Below are 20,414 nucleotides of genomic sequence, written 5' to 3' on the forward strand. Positions count from 1 at the left end.
GAGTGGTTACAGGACAAGGGCTCTCAACACACCTTTGTTTGTTCTTTGAACTCTTCTCCTCTGAACAACCCCTTACCTCCCTTTTCGTCACCTCCTCTTAACCTTGTGCATACAGTACTCAGCATGGCGGCTTCTTACTTATGAAGGAGCTGGCTGAGGGCTTCAGCTTTAGGCTCCATTAACACCATGGCAGGCAACTGACTTTACTTCCCTACTCTACTGAGCCAGCATAAAAGGCCCTGCACAGATGCTTGCTCTCTCTTCCAGCAAAGTCCTCTAGTGAATAACACCCCACCTCCCAGGAAGATACACCAGGAGCCATCTTGAGAAGAATCCCAGCCTTGTTTCTCTCTAGCCTCTGTTCATCTCCTTGGTGCCTAGCATTTCTTCTTTGAGACAGTCTTTCTGAGGGTCTGAGCCAAGAGAGCCGATCAGGAAGTCTTTGGCTTGTTTAAGGATGCTCCACCCAGCTCATGATTCATGCAGGAGTCAGGGTGCCAGGGGAGCCCTCAGGAAACCCCTGTGCAGATGCCAAGCCCTTGTGTTTGCCCATCTGAATGCAGTGTGCACTGTTCACAGGTCCTTTCGTCTGGCTTAAGAATCTCTTTCCCCATACTCCTGGGCTAAGATTTCCCTGGTCTAGAACTATGATTGATTTTGCCTTAGCTTTTCTTTGTTCCCTTGAACTCTCTATATCTAGCTACCATGTTCTAACTTTTGGACTATACTTTAGACCTTTGGAGGAAGACCTCTAGAGCAACAAGCGAGTCTATATGGATGTGACCAAGGCTCATACAAGGAAGCTAGGCCTCATGAGTGGGTGTAGGCAGGGGGCACCACACCACATGTTCTTGCTGCCATTGTGCAAGTGTCAGTAGTAGCTTTTCTGGCTCTACCGGTATTGCTGACATTTCCACCCTTGTCCAACTTGGGAAGCCCTATAGCGAATCTATAGTGTTTATGATGTTTGGTTAAAATGACTCTGCAGATTCTATTAGCTGCCAACTAATAGTTTTTACAAAACCCTACACTGCTAAAGAGTCCATCTGGACCAAAAGCATTTTGGTTCTGAGACTAGCCATTTGATATTTAACTCAGCCCAGAATGGTTTCAGAAACAATTACTGCAAGATGACACTATTTCCCTAGGTTCACAGGCACCGATGGGCCACTGGACACACACAGGGACATGCAGTCATGCTGCTTTGTAGGAATACACCAGAGGACACCAAACAACAGGAGCACTAAAGTGCTCGTGTGTCATGGTTCCGGCAGACAGCCCAGGGATCATGCACAAGGACACAGAACTTTAGGGCATCTGGAAGGCATGTTACCTGCTGTCTTTGGTAGGCAGAGAAAGTTCTTTCTAGGTCTTCAAGGTCTAGAATTTTGAAGACTTTGGTATCATCGATTTCGGTCCATACTGTTCCTTCCAACTTGTTCTAGAAACATCAAGTTAACAAGGTCTATGACTGGCAGTCATACAGAAAAACAGTTGTTGTTGTTGTTTTTTTAAGTACTACTATTCCAAATTTTTAATTCTACAGGATGCTTCAGTGAGCTGGTTTGAAACCATTTGTAACTATTTCAGAGACATTACTGACAAGTCCAGGAGCTGGGGAGAATACGAGATGGTCAGGCTATCCAGCAGCAGGGACATTCCCACTCTGTGAGGACAATGAGTTGCAGGTGCCATCCACTGACCCATTAATGGGAAATGCGAACAAATGGCTTTACCTCGGGCAGCTTTGACCAGTTGAAGGACTTCAGCGCATTGGTGGGCTGGGGAATGTTTTTCTTCTTGAGTGTCAGGCTGACTGGAGCACCAGGAGGTGGCAGGATTCCCCCTAAGGGAGGTGGCCCTGGGGGAGGGGGAGGACCCCCAGGAGGGAGGGGAGGTGGTGGGGGAGGAAGTGCTCCACCAGGAAGGAGTGGGGGTGGTGGGGGAGGGAGAAGAGATCCCAGGCCAGAGGAAGGAAAGGGTCCCCCTGGGGCTCCAGGTGAGGGTCCTCCTGGGACTGAAGCACAGACAGCTCTCTGGAAAGAGAAGATCAAGAAGAATCAATGAGAGAAGAAAATCTATCGAATGACTTTAAGAATCTAATCTCATCTAAGAAACATGTAACAGAGCACCCGCATTTCTCAGAATGTGGGTTTCAAGGGTGGATATGTCACATGAGCTTTCCTGGGCCCTCATGCCTTTTGACACATAAGTGCTTATTTATGGAGTGCGCCTCTCTCTCTCTCTCTCTCTCTCTCTCTCTCTCTCTCTCTCTCTCTCCTACTGTCTGGTTTTTATGGCAGCCCTTTTCTAAGAAGCTAATGTGATTTCCTTTGTTCTTAGGACAGGATTGGTGGTCAAAACTCAACCCCAAACCACCTCTGCTGCCTAAGCCACAAGATGTTGGTGGTTCGAGTCCACTACTGAGATCAACTGCGAAACATTACAGAGCTCTTTCCTACATTCTACTTCAGGGCAGCAGAGACCCCCCAGGAGAAAAGGGGGTTCCCTGTAGACAGGAGACCAGGTCTCAGCCCTCGCTCACCCTGTTGAGCTCGTGGAGCTGCGCGGTGAGATCCGCCACCTGCTGCTTGACTTGCTTGTGCTCGGTCGTCTCCTTCTCAAGCTTCTCTTTCATCTTATTCAAGGTCTGCATCATTTCTTCCTTCTCTTGGGTCTTCGCGTCACATTCTCTCTCTTTCTTCTCCAGCTTCTGTTGCAGCTCATTGTGCTCTATACAAGAACACAGGACATGAGGATGATGAAGGGATTGTGGGTCAGTCTGTCCTAGGCATCAATGTTCTTCCCTGGGAAAGGGCAACTCAAGAGAGAAACAGTGCTCATGCTGGGAAAAGGCCTCGTACAACGAATTTAGTAACGGACATTTTGGTAAAGACTAAAGAAGAGGTTCTAAAGTCATGGTTCTAAAATTGGAGGAAAAAAGAGTGTGAGCAACTTCTCATGGAGAATGGTATCTTAATTCTGAGTCCCGACACAGAGGTGGTCTCATAGCTACGCTAGGGGAACTGACTATTCTCACAAATTAGAAATGGGTCAGGGAGAAGCCCAGGACTGGTGAGTGAACTTGGTCAGCTTGTGTCCCACTAGCAGGAGAAAGATCCTGTGCTTGCAGACAGCTGGGGGAGACCTGGTGTGCACTCTGAAGCTGAGTGATGTCTCCCTTCCCCGTTAGAAGGCTGATGTTTCTGGCAACCATTTACCAAAACTAGTCGAAGCCAATGTTACTGTCTCTGTATTCGGTATCTTAAGGGTGGCAGTGCTGTTTAGGTACGGGAGCCACAGGGCTGAGAGGACATAGAGCAGCTCTTGGTTATGATTGCTGACTTCCCCAGTGTGGTGTCATGGAACAGAGGCATTTAATTCAGTGTAAAGATGTTCGTCTGGCCAGTGAATATAAGCCTGTTGGCAGGAGTGATGGGCTTCATACAAGAGAAATGACGAAGTTTAGGCTGCAGATTTTTATTTGAAATACTTGCCCTCAATGCCTCTTTTTATATCAACTCATGCACTGGGGATACAGCCCATTAGGACTGCGCTGTGCACAGCTGGTCTCCACTTCTGAACTTGATAACACATTCAAACCCTTACTGTCTCTTTCAGACCCTCCCTCCTCTATGGCTTCCCAAATTGGAACTTGCAGGAAGATGTGAGCCATTAAAATCCTTGCATTTTGTCAGCTTCCAAATAAAAGACAAACCTTGAATCACAATCACCACTCCCCTGACACCCGACTTCCAGTCCACACCTAGAATAACCCACGTGCTCCACTTCCCCTCTTCTATCTCCATTTCATTCATCACTGGGAATGAAGAGATTAGGAACGTTCCTTCCCTCTTTTGTCACTAGGCTTTGACAAATCTGGCTATGCCTCAGATTCAGTGAGAGGTCATAACATCTCAAGATCACTGTCCAAAGCCCTCGGCAAGCAGTCTCTACAGTAGGTGGGGGCAGGGCTTAGGTCAGAATGGGCTCCTTGACAATCCTGAGGTGAGGAAAGTCTGGGAATCACCAGGCTGAAAACTGTCTCCCAAACAGACATCATTTACTATCCATTCACTGAGTATTTGCTGACATCTTCCCAGAGTCCTGCGCTCCACAGACTTCTCCCTCAAATATTCTTCCACTTTTAGGTCCAACCAACTTCCTATCTCCACCTTTGAAATTGTCTAAGATTCTATCTAAGTTTGCCAGCTGAAGCTTCCAGAAGAGAACTCACTTTATCTATAATTTCTCTTCTCTTCTGTTGTATGGTGACTTCACTCATCACCCCACTCTTCCCATCGACCTTGAATATTTTCTCCCATGGCACCCTACCACCCAACCTGTAATGGCTTCTATCATTTGCTATGTAATTAATATGTGCCCAACACTATGCTAACTTTCTGTTTCTTTTCAATCTAACCTTCACAGCAACCCGTGAGTAAGGTTCACTGCCCATGCTGTGGAAGAGGGGATCACCAGAGGGGAAGAGAGGAGATGTCACTGCTCACAGGTAGGAGGCTGGAGTTCAGACTCCCACTGAGAAGCCAGCACAGTCCAAAACACCAGAGATGCTCAGGTGTCCCCTAAATGCATGGCTTGACAAGTCGAAAGCTCATGTCCTATAAACCGACACACTCTAGAGTGCATCCTTAACCATCTACTCACTGACTGCTCCCATCTGCTTTTGGTAGCTGGGGTAAAGTACATGCCCAAAAGTATCCTATGGGGGAAAGGGTGCATTCTATGTTATATTCCAGGTCGCAATCAATGAGTGAGCTTGAAGTGCAAACCACAAAATACTGTTTGCTGGCTTGCTCTCAGGCTCACAGTCTCACCTTTCTTATACAGCTCAGGCCTACCTGCCTAGGGATGGCACCACCCACAGTGGGCTGGGCCTGCCCATATCAATTTTCATCACGAAACCGCCTCAAAGACATGCCCATAGGCCAATCTGATGGAGTCAACCCCCAAACTGAGTCTGCCTCAGATAATGCTGGGCTGTGTCAGGTTGGCAGCTGAAGCTGACTAGAAGGCAGATTGTGCTCTCTTTAACTTAATCTCTTTTTATCTTAGTCTTAGTCAGTGCTTCTTTTCTTTCCATCCACAGTGGATTCTGGGATATATTATAAAGATCGTCTGAGAGCAATGTGGGCAAACAGCGCACAGGGGGCAGAGCGACCCTTGCATTTGTCTTTCCACTTCCCTGGTGGCTCTGAGGAAATGCGGTTGACACCTGGTTCCGAACATCGATGCTGGTGGATGTGGCTGTATGCCCCTGGCTGTGATGATGACTCAGATGGGAAGAAGAATCCATCATCCAGTATGGTGAGGAGAGTGGGGGAGGGTGACTGCTTTCCCTAAGCTGATCTTAATTTGCTAAGATTCTGGAGGAGGAGGGAAGCTGCATGCTTCTGCAAGGGGCTGGCACCAGGAGGAACACAGTGTGTCTCCCGTCAGAGACTGAGGGATAACAGCAAAGGCATATTCCAATACAATGAGTGGCTGGCCTGCTAACGTCCACCACATATTTCCACCACGGCTATTGATTTTCCGCATGATGCCTCCTTATAGGACTGGTCACCTTAGAGCCATGGAGAGAACAGAACTGCCAATACCAAGTTGCCTGGACTTTTGTGCTGAGTCTGAAGAAATCCCAGGCTTCTTGTTGTATTTATTCAGACTCAAAATACTTCAAGTGAAGTGCAGCTGTGGGGTGGGGACTTGCATGCTCAGTAGCTTTTAAAGAATCTTGAACTAATGAATTCTTTTTTTTTTAAATTTATTTATTTATTATGTATACAATATTCTGTCTGTGTATATGCCTGCTGGCCAGAAGAGGGCACCAGACCTCATTACAGATGGTTGTGAGCCACCATGTGGTTGCTGGGAATTGAACTCAGGATCTTTGGAAGAGTAGGCAATGCTCTTAACCTCTGAGCCATTTCTCCAGCCCCCTAATAAATTCTTTTTAAAAACTTAATTTTATTTATTACACTTTTGTGCGTGCGTGTGTGTGTGTGTGTGTGTGTGTGCGCGCGCGCGCGCGCGTGCTTTCCTTCTACTATGTGGGTCCCAGGAATCAAACTCAAGCTGCCAGGCTTGGTGGCAAGTACCTTTACTTGCTGAGCCACTGTAGGGGCCCTTATAAAAATGACAATAATAAAAATTCCCACACTCTGTTTCTTTGTTTTCAACTAATGAATCTGGAACAGCAAATGCTACAATCTTTTCTAAAATATTTACGGGATAATAAAAGGATGAAGTACCTGGGAAACAGCAAGAAAACTAAATGGTTGGGTTTGAAAAAGTCGATACAAAATGCCCTAAGGTGTGAAAAAAGAAAGTGAACATGCAGCTGTGATGCGAACTCCCGAAGCCCAGGTCACCTAAGCAGAGCCACACCTTCCAGGGCCTTGCCATTTACCTTTTCTCATTTTCTCTGCCTGTTCTTTCCATTGCTTAACTTCATTTTCATTAACCAACCTGTAAATAGTTAAAGGGATACTCGTTATAAAGAATAAAACATATCTATTGCCAAACGTGTTCTCCTTGGGCACACAAACAGTGTACTGCATAGAATCCTCAGCAAAGTCCAGGCGTAATTTAGCCATATTTCATGTGCGTATTTGTAACCCATTTGGACCCCAGGACATCCCATATGTCTCAGCTGTCATTCTGATGCAGGACAAAGTGAGTATCTCGCATTGCCATATCTCGCATTGCCATTATGATCTCACAGACACCAAGATGAGAAGAGACTTACATTCTGACGACGTTCTTAATGTTAAAGTTTTCCAAAGGTGTGGAGTCGGGGTCCTGTCCTTTGTCATTCTGGATAACTATTTGCTGTATGATTCTGTCTAGCAGAAGCCAGTACTGAACTGTGTTACCACTCCTCTTGTCTAGAACAGAAAAGAGGGACAGAGACCACCTTCAAGCTGTTTGTAAATCAGGGTGAGCAGTTTTCAGTAGTGGGCACCTTGGAGCCCAGGTTTAATTGAGAGGCACTCCCCATACTCCCCTTCTACATTGTTGTGAGGCATCCATTTATTTTGAAATCAAAGTAAATTATAGGTCATTTTGAGGATTTCATAACTGCCTCTGATCTGTGAGGAAACAAACACTGGGATGCTACAAAGCTGAGGCCTAAGGTCCCTGGTATGCACCCAATCTAGTTAGTGCTGTGGACAAGACAGAGCCCTTTGGATGCTGCCCTCACTCCATGGCGCCCACAGTCCCTGCACTCACAAGGCATCTGGAGGCAATGGTGCAGGATGGACATGAAGTGAGGGTAGGCTTCGCTGTGAGTCAGCCGCTTCCTGGTCAGCTCAAACATCTGAGTTGCACTTTTTGTGTCTATGTGAACCTAGTTTATAGGAAAAACAAATCTGAATTAGACATCAATTTCTTAATTCCCCTGACACAGGAGGAGTGCACGCCATGCAGATACAAGTGGTTCCTGCTCCTTAGGTAGCAACAACAGGGCTTTGACTCTGCTTGCAAGCTGCACTGGTCCAAACCAACACAGAGCATACATTTCAAGAGGCAAACCCTATGATCTGATGAGTCACATCAGAATAATTATAAGAATACATACCAGTTCAAATCTTTTGGCAAATTCTAGTTCATCTTCATTTCGGAGCATTTCAAAAAAGTCTAAATGCCTGAAAGGTAATTGAACAAAAATCAGTAAAAGTGGAACATCTCACGAACACAAGCACAAAGGACTCAGCATGTTCAAGTACAGGCCCAGACACACAGTGGTGGTGTATTCGTGTGCCGCCATCACTCCAGGGTAGGCACAGGAGCAGCCCTAGTTCAACCAAGCCTGGGCTGCACAGTGAGGGCTGGTCTCAGAAACAAAGGCAGGGGATGTAGAACAATAGGGAGCAATTGCCAGGTAATTAAGGCAATTAACATGTAAGGTCCTGGGGTTGACCCTTAGCCCAGCAAAGAAAACTTAAAAAAGGCCCTTCCTGATTTGTAGAGCTGTCTACAAAAGAAACATGGTAACAAAACTTGAATGCCTTTGCTTAATCATGTTCCTTCTAAGGAAAAGACAAAACAAAACAGGAGTTAAACAGATCATAGTAAGAGAAAAAAAATGGAAAACCTAGAGCACATAGCACATAGTAGGCAATTATCAAATGAATAAATGTTTATCAAATCTAAAAAATGTCCAGATTCCACTAGCTGACTCCTTCATGGAAAAACAAGCCCATTCCCACACAGTTGACTCGCTGTTGAGTTACAGATCAGAAAATACTCATGCCATTCATTTATTTGTGTGCATTTTGATTAACCTCCTACTCTGTGTTCTGCATTCCAGGGATGATGCACTTATGAGGACAAACACATAATGGTTAGGGGGAGAGAAAACACAGAGAAGAGACTAGAACTGTTCAGAAGGGATGCTCTGCAGAGTAAGGGAACAAGGTCAGAACATCTGTGAAAGGTGTTCAAAGCCAAAGAAACACGAAGTACAAGGGTCTGAGGCAAGCAGGTCTAGGCACCTCCATTGACTGGCAAGGGGAAGAGCATGCCGGGGTGTGTGGATGAGGGAGGCAGCTGCACAGCAAGCATCAGCAAGCTGGTGGGGATGCCCTAGAAGTCGTAACAAATGAACAGTGGTTGAACACTGGCACTCACAGAATGCCTACTAAAGTTACTTAGTGACTCACAGGCAGTTCTTATGATAGATGGAACTAGAGTCCAGCTGTCATCACCACTATTACCACTTTTGATAGATATTAAAAGTAGTAAAGTTCAGAAGCAGTGAATAACTTGAGCAGAATACATAGGAGGCAAGGCTATAGCAGGACAGATTTGGGCCAGAGGAAGCTCTCTGGACGCCATGCTGCTTCCCTCATTGATGAAGTTTAGTAGCAGGCTGTGTAAGCTCCTGATGTGACAGGCAGGCTGGAAGCAGCCCATGGCACATCACGTCCCCTACCACTGAGTCAATGGTGGACACTGCATGGGCCCTCTTCAACTGTAACCATATGACTTACCTATCTAACGTTGAATTCTCATGTTCCCTTAATTTATCTATAACAGGCTGAATTCCTAACATCAGAAATTCATAGCGAAGATGGAGTCTAAAGTCCAAACTCTCCTGAAAATAAAAGGGGCACACAAAACAAATTTATAGCTTTTTAACTATACAGTCCCCACAGTGGCAAAGCGCTCTTTAATGCTGTCTGTCAAACTGCAGGGCAGAGTTCTTACCACTCCAGCTCCTTGGCTTAGCACTGCATTGATGAAGGACATGATGGCAGTCTTCAGACTCACTTCATCCCGATAACGCCCAGTGCTTTTGTCCAAATCATTAATTAACGTCTGTCAATTATAAAAATAAAAAAGTAAGGGTCTAAAACATTACCAACCCCACCTATGCTCATTTTAGAATTTTTTGGTAATGCTTGGAGTTAATTTTTAAATCTCACTTAGAATTACACTGACTCACAGATGCCTCCTTCATAACTCAGGACTGGGGTTATGAACGTTTTTCCAGATGTATTCACGGTAAGTGTATATAAAATACAAAAAACTTGCTTCCTTGTCTCTACCTGTTTTTTTACTTTTAAGTCAAAATATGATGATATAATTATCATTATTAACTTTGATCCTAAATAAAGAAGAGTGACCTGTAAAGTTTCCAGAGAACACTCCATTCGGTGGATTCAAAAGATGTGTGCTATGTAATACACAGGATACGTGCTATGTAACACACAGGATGTGTGCTATGTAATACACAGGATGTAGTCACAGGTTTTTTGGTTTAGATTTTTATTAAATGTATTTTTTTATTTCATGTATGAGTATTTTGCCTGCATATAAGCATGTGCACCATATGTGTGTTTGGTGCCCACAGAGGAACTGGAGTTATGGATGGTTGTGAATCACCATGTGGGCACTGAAAACTGAACCAGGGCCCTCTGTATGAGCAACACAGACTCCAGCCCAGGGTCACAGTTTTGAGTTCCATATAACTTAGACCCCAGAATGACCAACGGTGGGAAGCATTGTCTATTTTCGGGTTCTTGAACTTAAGAGAAAGCGAATGTTTGAAGACAAAGGGCGAGCACTGGCAGGCATAATCAAGCAGCCCCTGCAGGGCCAGGAAAGGCACTGTTTGTGTAAGAGGGGGGTGGATGAGAAAGTCCGTGGGAAGCACCTACCTGGAAGCGGGTTCTCTCACTGGCATACTTCTGATAGTGCAGCATAGCCTGCAGAACTTTCTTGTGACCCCCAGGAACCAGGCACACGGCGCCCAGGATTTCCAGTACGGCCACCTTTGTTTTAATGTTCTCTGTGCTCAGACTCTGAGCAATTACATTAATACTCTCAGAATGAGCCAGGACGTGGGCCCGGCCTTGAGAGTTGTTCATTAGTGCCTTTATACAACCAATGAGGGAGGTATGTATCCGAGACTCAGAGGTCTCATAGTCCATAGTCTTCAGAAAGTTGAGAATACACGACAGGCCATCCAAATCGATGAATCTAGTTACAAACCTGTCAGGAAGAGGAGCGATTAGATTCACCCCTTTGTGCTTTTGGAACCACCGTTAATAGAAAAGCCCAGGGAAAGGAAGTAGACTTACTTCCTGAAGAACGCAATGGCTTACATTCATGAGGTCTTTGTAAGTCTGTGCCTCTTCCAGGGCACAGACCCAATGGTCAGTCTAAGTCAGACTGTGAAAAAAATCTCCAATTGGGGCAAGTTTAACTCAACTGGTACAAAGAATCAACAGATCAAACCATTACACCAAGTCAGGACTAGCAGTCACTTAGGGTACATATCTCCACCCCCTCAAAGCCTCACACATGCTAACAAACTCTCTGCCATTGAGCTATAGTCCCATCCCTACGATATCTGTCCTGTGCTAGGTTAAAAGTCATTTGCTGATCTGAGTGACTGCAGCATCCAGTTCCTATGTGGTGTGTGCTGGCCCTGAGCATGGCCCCTACACGTCAAAGAGCAGCATCCTTCAGTCTGCAGCCTATCAGACAAATGACAGGGTTTATTGCTAGGGTGTTTATAGCAAAACCCTTCTTTTACATAGCACTCTATAGGGAATCCTAATACACAAACAGATAAGAGCGTAGGCTTATTGCTGTGAATTAATTTTATAATCTTTGCTGTTAAGGACAATAATTCACAATGTGTGTGTGCATATGAAAGCTGACCGGCCCAGAGAGAACAACTTATTTATCTGACTACCCTGGGACCTCCGATACCTCAGCTCAGAGTTCACAACCAACCGAGAAGCGAGTAGTTTGTCCCCACGGTCTGACGACCCCTGTCAAACATTTGCACAGTGATTTTTATGCGTCAATACTTTTTTCTAAGTTTGTATTTTATTACTAAATAAAGATAATTGTTACTATTGTTATTTTAGCCATCCCACCAACCACATCACCCTTCACGCATGGCACTGGTGCTAATGAGATGCACTGTAAGGACCTCAGCACCTCACCAACTTCTGGAGGGAGGCCTTAGCGGAAGGTGATGGTGGAAGAGGGACAGAGTGGAAATGCTTACAGGAGAACTCATTCCTTGCCAGAAAGTCAACCCATCTTTATTTTTAATAATAGTTTTACTTATATGTAATTCACATGCCATAAAATTAATTGATTTAAAGAACATAAATATGGTCAAACAATAGTCTACATTTTAGTTCTCCATTTGCCAGTTGGATGAGGTTTTTTTTCTACTTAAAACAACAATGACAACAAAACTATCCGGGATAACGCTGGTAATGAACACTTGTACACAAGCGTTTGCGAGTAGATTTTTATTCCCCTTGTCTATATACCTAGGAGGACAGCTTTTGGGTCTTATGGTGACATTATGTTTCACACTGTGAGGAACTAGTTGCCCTGCTACATTTCCAGATGGCTCACTGACATTCCTAAGAGCAATGAAAAATGGTCTGGCATCCTTGTGCTCCAGCATTCTCTCTCTTTCTCTCTCCTTCCTCCTTTTCTCTTCCTTTAAAAATGTTGTCTATCTTAGTCATTGTCTGCCTCTCCTTTAAAACTTGGAAAGCACTCACTAAATGCTCAGAGATCAAAGTAGCTACTCAGGGTTCAGTTACAAGTTTTTAAGGTAAGAGTCCCTGGATGGTTTGAGCATTGCAGCAAACAGGAAGGAGAGAGAGAAAGAGAGGGAGGACGGAGAAGGAGAGGGAGGGCGGAGGAGAACGGAGAAGGAGAGGAAAGATGGGGAAGGACAGGGAGGACAAGGAAGGACAGGGAGGATGGGGAAGGACAAGGAAGGAGAGGAAGGGCAAGCAAGGAGAAGAAAGGCAGGCAAAGAGAGGGTGGTCGCGCTGCCCCAGAAGAGCACCTCATGGGCTTTGTCCTCAGTGCCGTCTTTAGACTCTCGATGGTTTTGCTCCTCTCCTCCTCTTCTTCCTTCTCTAAAGCCAGTAGAGATTTTCTCTAAAAGAGAAAACAGAAGTTACCTCTTCATTACTGCATTTTAAATATTGTAAATATTCTACAAAATATCAGTGCATCTACGATTAAGATTTAGTACCAGCAAAAACATAGAATGCCACCAAGAATTCAGTAAAGTTTTGTCTGTATTGCAAGTTAGACTTTCAAACTATAAATGACATTTTAATAAAAGGTTTAGAGATTTTAGAAGAGGTTAAGTTGCACAAGTGTTTGTACAATTATTGTATCGCACACCCAGATGCAGAGAAAACCATTTGTAGTTGACAGAGAAGAAGCTGGGCCTTTAGCTGGGAGCAATTTTCTGGCAACTAATGGTAAAACCATCACAGGGCCAGGTGACATCCACAGCCGCTTCTCCATGTGATCACTAGAATTAGCAGAAACTGGAATCAAGATGAAAGAGCTTTCTTTACATCAAATATTTTTTAAAGTACCAATTTTAATTGACTTAATTGAATCTGATACCAAGATGGTCTCTACTCTCAGAGAAAATGCTAGTTCTTAATTATGACCTAACACTACTTAGAAATCACGGTATGGAAGGCAGGAGAGGGGGAGAGAGATTGAGACATGGGAGGAAGCAGGCAGACACACACACACACACACACACACACACACACACACACACACACACACTGCAGAGGAAGTCTGAGATACTACATTCCTACAGAAATTCCCAGGCAATGTTGATGCTGCAGAGCAAGGCTCTAGGAAGCAGATCTCAGTGACATTAGCTATATTTACTTAATGTTTGTGTGAATGCGAAACTGTGTGCATGGATGTGAGTGGCAGGTGCCGTGAAGCTAGGGGAGAATAACTGTTCAGCATCCTGCTTTATAACACTCTATCATATTCTCTTTTAACATTATTTATTTTCATTTTTATGTGTATGGTTCTTTTACCTCATATATGTGTGCCATGTGTGTACAATACCCGAGGAAGCCAGGAGAAGGCATGTGATCCCTCGGAACTGGAGTTACATATGGTTGAGAACCACCATGTGGTTGCTGGGAATAGAACCTGGGTCCTCCGGCAGAGCAGCCAGTAGCTGCCATATTCTCATGAGAGGGTCTTTCACTGTCTCTGAAAGTTGTGTGTGATTTGTTCTGTGTCTGTGGTGGTTACTGTTAAATGTCAACATGACAGGATTTATATCCACCTGGGAGAGGGCCTCTGGGAACGCCTGTGGGAGACTACCTTGATATAATAACTGATGAGAGTGGGGCGGTCCCCTGGCAGGATATCCTGGACTGTCAATGGGGAAAGCGAGCTGGGAACTGGCAGGCACTGTTCTCTGCTCCTCACTGAGGCTGCCATGTGACCAGCTGTTTCAAATCCGACTGCCTTGACTTCCCTACCCTGACAGCCTGAACCCTTGGGTTGTGAGTGACAATAAATATGTTCTCTCCTGAGTCCATAGGTGACATAAAGTCACAATAGCCACGAGGCTTATCATCTTTTCACTTCCTTTCATCCATGATCACCTAGCTGTGCCTCAACAGCCCTCCTATCCCTTGTCTAGCCCAGCAGCCTTCGTCCACAGAGAAGCCGCTGGCCCTTTCCTTCACTTGCTCTGAATGCATATTCCTGTCTCCTTGGCCTTATCAGTTACCACCTCTGTAAAAGGAACAGCGAGGTGGTTCCAGAGAGAGAGAGAGAGAAAGAGAGAGAGAGAGAAAGCCTGACCCTAATCCACAGGTCTCAATGATCTAGTATTTCCTTTTATCTCAGGCTCGCAAAGCATCATGGGAGACTTTACTATTATTTGCTAAATCAATAGCATCAACAGGAAGTAACTAAATGTTAATTAAAACTCTATTTGACCTTTTGATGAGAAAGAAGTGTAAAGCCTAAAACAAATGCATAACCAAAGTCATTTATGGCAGCTGGGGGGGGAGGGTAGAATCTTCTTTTTAAGTCGCTATTGTTCTGCTAAAGCTGTCCTTTTGTTGGTGACGTGCCTTGACAGCTGTCACCAGAGGATAGTAGATGAAGCAGCTATGCACAGAAATAGCCAAAGAATTCCTCCAGGTCGTCACGAAAGCCATCCTGTGGAAAACTCGGTGTCAATCCAGTGAAGGGCATTCAGTCGCTGTGGCAGCTGAACTCCTTTAGAGTCTCAGCAATTATTTTGAATCTGTAGCTCCAAATCAGGCCTTTACCCTGAGGAACACTCCTTGCTTTGGAGATGAACTTCATAAGACCATCCTGAACTCAAACTACACATTTTACTGTGGGCCACTGACACTAGGTGAAGGTCTGTATACTTAGCACCTGAGCAGTCATGCAGAAGGGTTCTGAACATAGGAGATGGTGGGACGTCTCTGTCTTTCTTAGAGTTGGGACATTCGCGAGGTGCTACAGAAAACTGATGCAGGGAGGTCTTCCCTAGAGCAGGAGGACCACGATCATTCCTTAACGTGAAATCATCAGATTTGGATCTGAGGTTGCATTTGTGTGACAGAAATGAACCTGCTATCCTAATGTTACTTTTTATAGAAAGACTCAAGTGTTCAGGCTTTAGAAAGATAAGCCTATATTTCTAGAGTCAATCTCCAAGCCACACAAGTAGTATGCACTGGTACACAAACAGGATGGGCCTTGCGACAGCCATAAGCATCTGCCCACATAAGAAGCCAGCAGAAGTCAAAGTACACCCTGGTAAGGACCTTCTGGGGAAAGCTGCTGAGATACACAGAGAGACACAGTGTGCTGGACCAGAACCACCCTGGTCTGAAACATTTCTTTGGTGTGAACTGGGTAAAATGAATGTCACCTCCCATCTTTCCCCAAAGTGCCAGTCCTAAGACCTATTAGGTCATTCCCCTGCACCATATAGTTTTTTTTGACTTTTAAAAGCTAACACAAATAACTCAGCGATCTTTTAAAGAACAAAGTGTTCTCAGTATGAGGCTTATGTAAAGTAACTTAACTTGTTCCACAAAATGCTGGTTTCATAGCAAGTATGGCTGTTCTCGACCTGGACTATTTCATCAGACTCTAGCGGCATTAAAGACAGCAGAAACCTTCCCTCCCCCACAAACAGCCCACACTGTAGACAGTGTCCAATCCCTGGGCCTCTTTCATGTACCACATGTGAGATTTCAAAAGCAAGAGTGAAAGGATATTTGCAAGATATCTTTGGGCTCAGCCACATGGTTTAAATTCCTAATTAGATGACCACTTCTCAATTTGATGACCTTGGGCAAGGTAACTTCCCTCCAGACAGACTGCGCCTATGAATAGCAGAGGTACTACATCATGACTGTCAGGATTTGAATGTACTGCCTGTCACATGAGGCACATTTACTAGTAGTAGCTGCCACTGATGCTGCTGATGACAATGTGGACCAATGCCCCTTCAACAGATATCTGCCTAAACAGCCAGCCAGAATCCTGCTCCTGGGACAGTGGAGGTCTGGAGGAACTCTGTACCAGCCCCGTCCCTGGGGACAATGTCTCAGGGTGTCTGCTGTGTTCTGTGGGGAAGTCTCTAGCACAGATGTCAACCAGAACTATTCAAGGACTAGCAGCAACCAGGATGGAGAGAGACACAGCGCTCAGCACAGCTTATGCTGTTACTGGGCTCCTTGCTTCTTTAAGGATGCCAAAGTTTTGAGACCTGGCTAACACACGGACAGTTGAGACCCTTCTTCTTTGACTCTAGAAAGACAATGGCTCAGGCCTAAAGGAAGAAATATTTTAAGACTTTGTTAGGCGTCTGATACAGAAAGGGCAGCAAAGTCACAAATGTAATGGCCTTGTGATGTCCTGGGGAAGACTTTGGGCTAGAAACCAAAGAGTTAAAGTGTAGACCACTCAACAATGCTGCAAAGAGCTATTCAGGGGACAGGAGGAAGAAGGGAGTTTGAAGAAGGGCCACACCCTGGATTATCAAGGACCCTATACCTCAAGGATAAGCCTAGATGTGGCAGAAAAAAGGTCACTAAAGGACAAATTAATAAAACTTTCCAACATCTAAGTAAAGAAAACCCACAATACAGAGTACTTCTTCATTCAGGGCAGGGAATTCATTAACTAAGTATATCTCTTGTTATACATCAAACAATGCCAACTTAATTATACCCAGAGACAGCATGCCTGACACTTCCTTTTTCCCAGTAGTCAGGAACAAGAACTCATAAACAACCTCTGCATGCAAGAAATAATAAATGGCTCCAAGTTATTATTGCTTGGGTAGATGCACAGAAAAAAGCCTGGTGGTCATCAGAAATCAGCCGTTTTGCTGGCATATCCACACAAAAAGGCTGAGCTCACCATTTCCTCATCTCTGGTGCAGTATACAGTGTATGGAAGGGGGTTTGGTAGTTATTTTCTTTTCTTATATGTTTTGCTGCGAGGCAAAAGCTAATGTGAATTCTTCTATAATTTATACAGCCCTGGGCACATCTACTGGGCTGTTTATTATTCAAGGCAGAACAGTGAATAAGAAAGAAATGGGGAAGAAGAGGAAGAGGATGAAAGTGAAGAACCTTCAGGGCTTAAAGAAGAGCAGGCAATGCATGGATTTCGGTTGGTTTCTAATGTTTGCAGGGGAAGCATACTAAAGGGCTTGCTTGGAGTAGTAAGAAGAGAATTCTCTGCAAGGCAAGGCAGGAAAGAGGTGGAGTATTCTGGGGGCTATCTTCTATTTGATATTATAAACTTAAAGTTGGATACAAACAATTCTTAAAATCATGGGCGTGCCTACGGAGGCAAACTGGTCAGCCTTCAAGTTTCATCAACAGCAATGTGATTAAATCTGGTGAGGCTCAAAGGCAGGTGGTTTATCTTCTGTTGTGAATTTTAGCTATGATTAATAGGTGATCTTCAAGCTGCCTGGGATGCTAACATCTCAGAGACCAGAATTCAGACACTGGGAATGTATTTGAACTGATAGCTGAACCCCAAAATCATGGACCAAAGCTTTCTCTAAAACACGTGACTACTACACTACTTCATCAAATCACTGTGACGCCTTATATACATCTATGGGAAAGGAGCATCGTTTCAGGGAGAAGGCAAGTTCCCAGAGAGAAAGAGATTGGCAAGGGCATAACGTGGGGACAGTCCAGTCACACGACTTTTAGATGAGTCTCCCTTCCATCACAGGGTTGCAAAGCTCTGGACACTTAGTCACAGCAATAGCAAGTTCAAGTTGAATACAAACCATGTTTCAAATGCTATTTCATCTTGTAACATTAAAATCAATCATATTTTAGTATGTGTAGATTCTATTTAAAACATATTAGAAGAATCACTTTGCTAAGCAACATTTCAGCCCCGTTGTCTCCAACACCTCAAACATGGAGTGTTGGGAATGGAGTTTGGAAAGGTAACAGCATTCAGAAGGTCTTAATCAAACTCATTGTGCAACTGTGTACTCTGTACTAGCTTTTAACTGTCACAGGATGTGAATTACACTTACAGCAGCCATGGAATTGAGCTGATCAATGTAGAACTCAGGCCAACTTGTTGCTCCCTTGTTTTCTTCCTGGTCCTGAAAGAAAAGAAAAAAAGAAAGTCAGAAACAAGAAAAACATTGCAAAGGTCCACACACAGCAATAAATCTGGTGTGCCATGCATCAGGACAGTGGTCTGCAAAGCCACTGGAATATAGGAGACGTTTATTTTTAATATTGGGTCATCTCCTTGACCAGGATGGTCTTCCCAATCTAACAAGAAAGAGAGGGGGGGGGGTGGGGAGGGAGGGAGGGAACTAAAGTTTCAGTTATGACTAGGACATGTTCTAACCCATGGAGGAAAGGAGTTTAGATGGGAGTTGAGTTACATCAGGGTATAGTTTTTTTTTTTTTTCCTTTAGGGGCATAATGACACTGAGAAGGGCATTCTAGGGCCCATGTCACACTGAGGACTACACTGGGACTACATAGCTGTATAAAGTTCAAGAGTGAAGGAGACCTCCCTTAACGCTACAGACATGGCCAGTTGGTGACCACACTTTTTCAGTGTTACTCAGAGTCCAGCAGACATTGAAGATTTTGAAGTAGGATTTCGTTTGATGTGGCCTAAAATAGGCTACTGACACTGGGAGGAGGTAATGAAAAGAACACACATTAGTCCCAAGCACAGCTCTCCTGCTGAGCTAGCTCAGAAGTTTTGGTAGAAAATAGACTGTGTTTCTGATAAAAAGAACAGAAACCCACTCCCAAAACACTTCAACTAGATGTGTCTCACAAACCAGTGTGACCTGGAGCTAGAACAGGCGGGGCATGGATGGATGGGGTCACTGACAAGCCTGAATGAAACCCCCCAGAAGCATCTGCCCACTGTAGTCTCTCTTGCAGACACATCACGCTCGCTCATCCAAGAGGCAAACTGTGTGCTGTTTCTACGCATCTCTGCACACCTTTGTGTCTGTGAGATGTGTGTGTCTACAGGGCTGAGAAATTGCACAGTGGCTCCCTCTCTTCACATCTGGAGAGCACCTGACACAACGGTTACCCTGTGTCCTTGGAGCAGACGCTGCCCCGTACACACAGCTGCTATGTGCTGCTTAAGTGGCTACCACCTACTTCCGTGTTCTTAGTCTCAGCAACCCATATAGACACATGTGCACATACTGGCTCTTGGGAGAGTGATATTTAGGTAGAGCTTTTAATTTCAGTCTTAGACTTTATCTTTAAAAATCTCTCCCTCTCTCCCTGTCTCTGTAACCCAACTTTAGAGTAATCCTCCAGTCTAAGTTTTCCAAGTACAGAGATTATAGTTGTGAGTCACCACACCCAACACCACCCACCCCCTACACTTCCAAGTGGGTCTGCTTAGGTGTGATAAAAAAATAAAATTATAAATCAAAACTATTTTCAAGTTGTCATAACACGAGGGCAGGTGGCTTTCTACAGGGCCACCCGAGCAGATAGTCACGGACGAGGGCCAAGGAAGGCGACAGCAGTGACTCTGAGGTTGGTCTGGATTACACTCTTGTGACTTAAAAATATTCAGGAAGTCTGATGAGTTTTTAGAACAGCTCTTGGTTCTCATTTAATGTGTTAATAAAAGAGCTATGGGACAGCATAAACGCTGAACCCAGCTTTCCTCTTTAAAGGAGCATTAGAATTAGCAAAGCCCTGCTGTTACCAATGTATTTAACAAGCCAAAACCCACAGTGATATTCAATGGTATTTGACTCTATAAAATGAAGTAGAAGGTACCAGATCTTTCTATTCTCTCCAAACTAGGGCAAATTTCCAAAGCAAACAAAAATCAAGTCCCATGTCCAAGGTTCCACAAGAGCCTGTCTGTTGTAAGCATAGTCCTGAATACAAAACAGAGATTATTTTAGAAACTAAAGAGTAGTAACTAGAAAGAAGACTTTGCACTTTTGAAATGTTTTAGTAATACTAGCAGTTAGAGTAGATCTTACAGTCAAAATGGGGCTCTTTTCACTTCACATGCTTCAGTGCTGGGAAAAGCACACATGCCATGTGTGTGCACGCACTGCTGGGCACTACTGCTCTGGCAGCAGGAGGCACGAGATTCTCAGAGCTCTTCCCTTTGGCCATGCATCTTGAGCTGCCTGTGGAGTCCCGTCCTTACAGACAGAAGTATGCAGCAGTAGCCAGATGAAACACAAGTCCGGTCAGCGCTCTCCTTCTAGTGTGAGCGACTGTTAAAAGACCAGAGTTCTCACTGAGCAGTCAGAAAGAAGCGAGCCTACTCTTCTGGGGGAAGGGGCATCCTAGAAAGAGCCAGGACACTGAGACACATCAAGGAAAAGACACTTCTAAGGCATACAGTCTCCTGATGACACGTGTGTCCTTGTGAAGAGAAGGTCTGTCCTGTGCCTCTGACATGAATTATTCTTTGGACCGCCTACCTCAGTTGTATTATCTTACTCCAGGGACGTGGGTAAGATAGTGAGGACTGTACAGATGCAGCAAACAACCCGCAGCACTTACACAGCTTGTTACCTGACAGACCTG

General features: G+C 44.7%; 1 protein-coding gene across 6 annotated transcripts in view; it reads right to left on the reverse strand.

Moving 5' to 3' along the window:
* Daam1 (dishevelled associated activator of morphogenesis 1) overlaps positions 1–20,414 on the reverse strand; it is a 164,208-nt gene that overhangs the window by 36,183 nt on the left and 107,611 nt on the right. For all 6 annotated transcript variants that reach the window (XM_087911763.1, XM_087911758.1, XM_087911760.1 and 3 more), the window contains 12 exons: positions 17,897–17,968; positions 12,356–12,450; positions 10,185–10,518; positions 9,232–9,342; positions 9,015–9,118; positions 7,601–7,667; positions 7,252–7,369; positions 6,767–6,905; positions 6,428–6,486; positions 2,546–2,733; positions 1,737–2,036; positions 1,334–1,441 (listed from right to left, as the gene is read on the reverse strand). In XM_087911763.1, the coding sequence (XP_087767889.1) occupies positions 1,334–1,441; positions 1,737–2,036; positions 2,546–2,733; positions 6,428–6,486; positions 6,767–6,905; positions 7,252–7,369; positions 7,601–7,667; positions 9,015–9,118; positions 9,232–9,342; positions 10,185–10,518; positions 12,356–12,450; positions 17,897–17,968 (1,695 nt within the window). The remainder of the gene's footprint in view (positions 1–1,333; positions 1,442–1,736; positions 2,037–2,545; positions 2,734–6,427; positions 6,487–6,766; positions 6,906–7,251; positions 7,370–7,600; positions 7,668–9,014; positions 9,119–9,231; positions 9,343–10,184; positions 10,519–12,355; positions 12,451–17,896; positions 17,969–20,414) is intronic.

Source organism: Myodes glareolus, chromosome 11 (assembly GCF_982192425.1).
Source record: "Myodes glareolus chromosome 11, mMyoGla1.1, whole genome shotgun sequence".
Lineage (NCBI taxonomy): Eukaryota > Metazoa > Chordata > Mammalia > Rodentia > Cricetidae > Myodes > Myodes glareolus.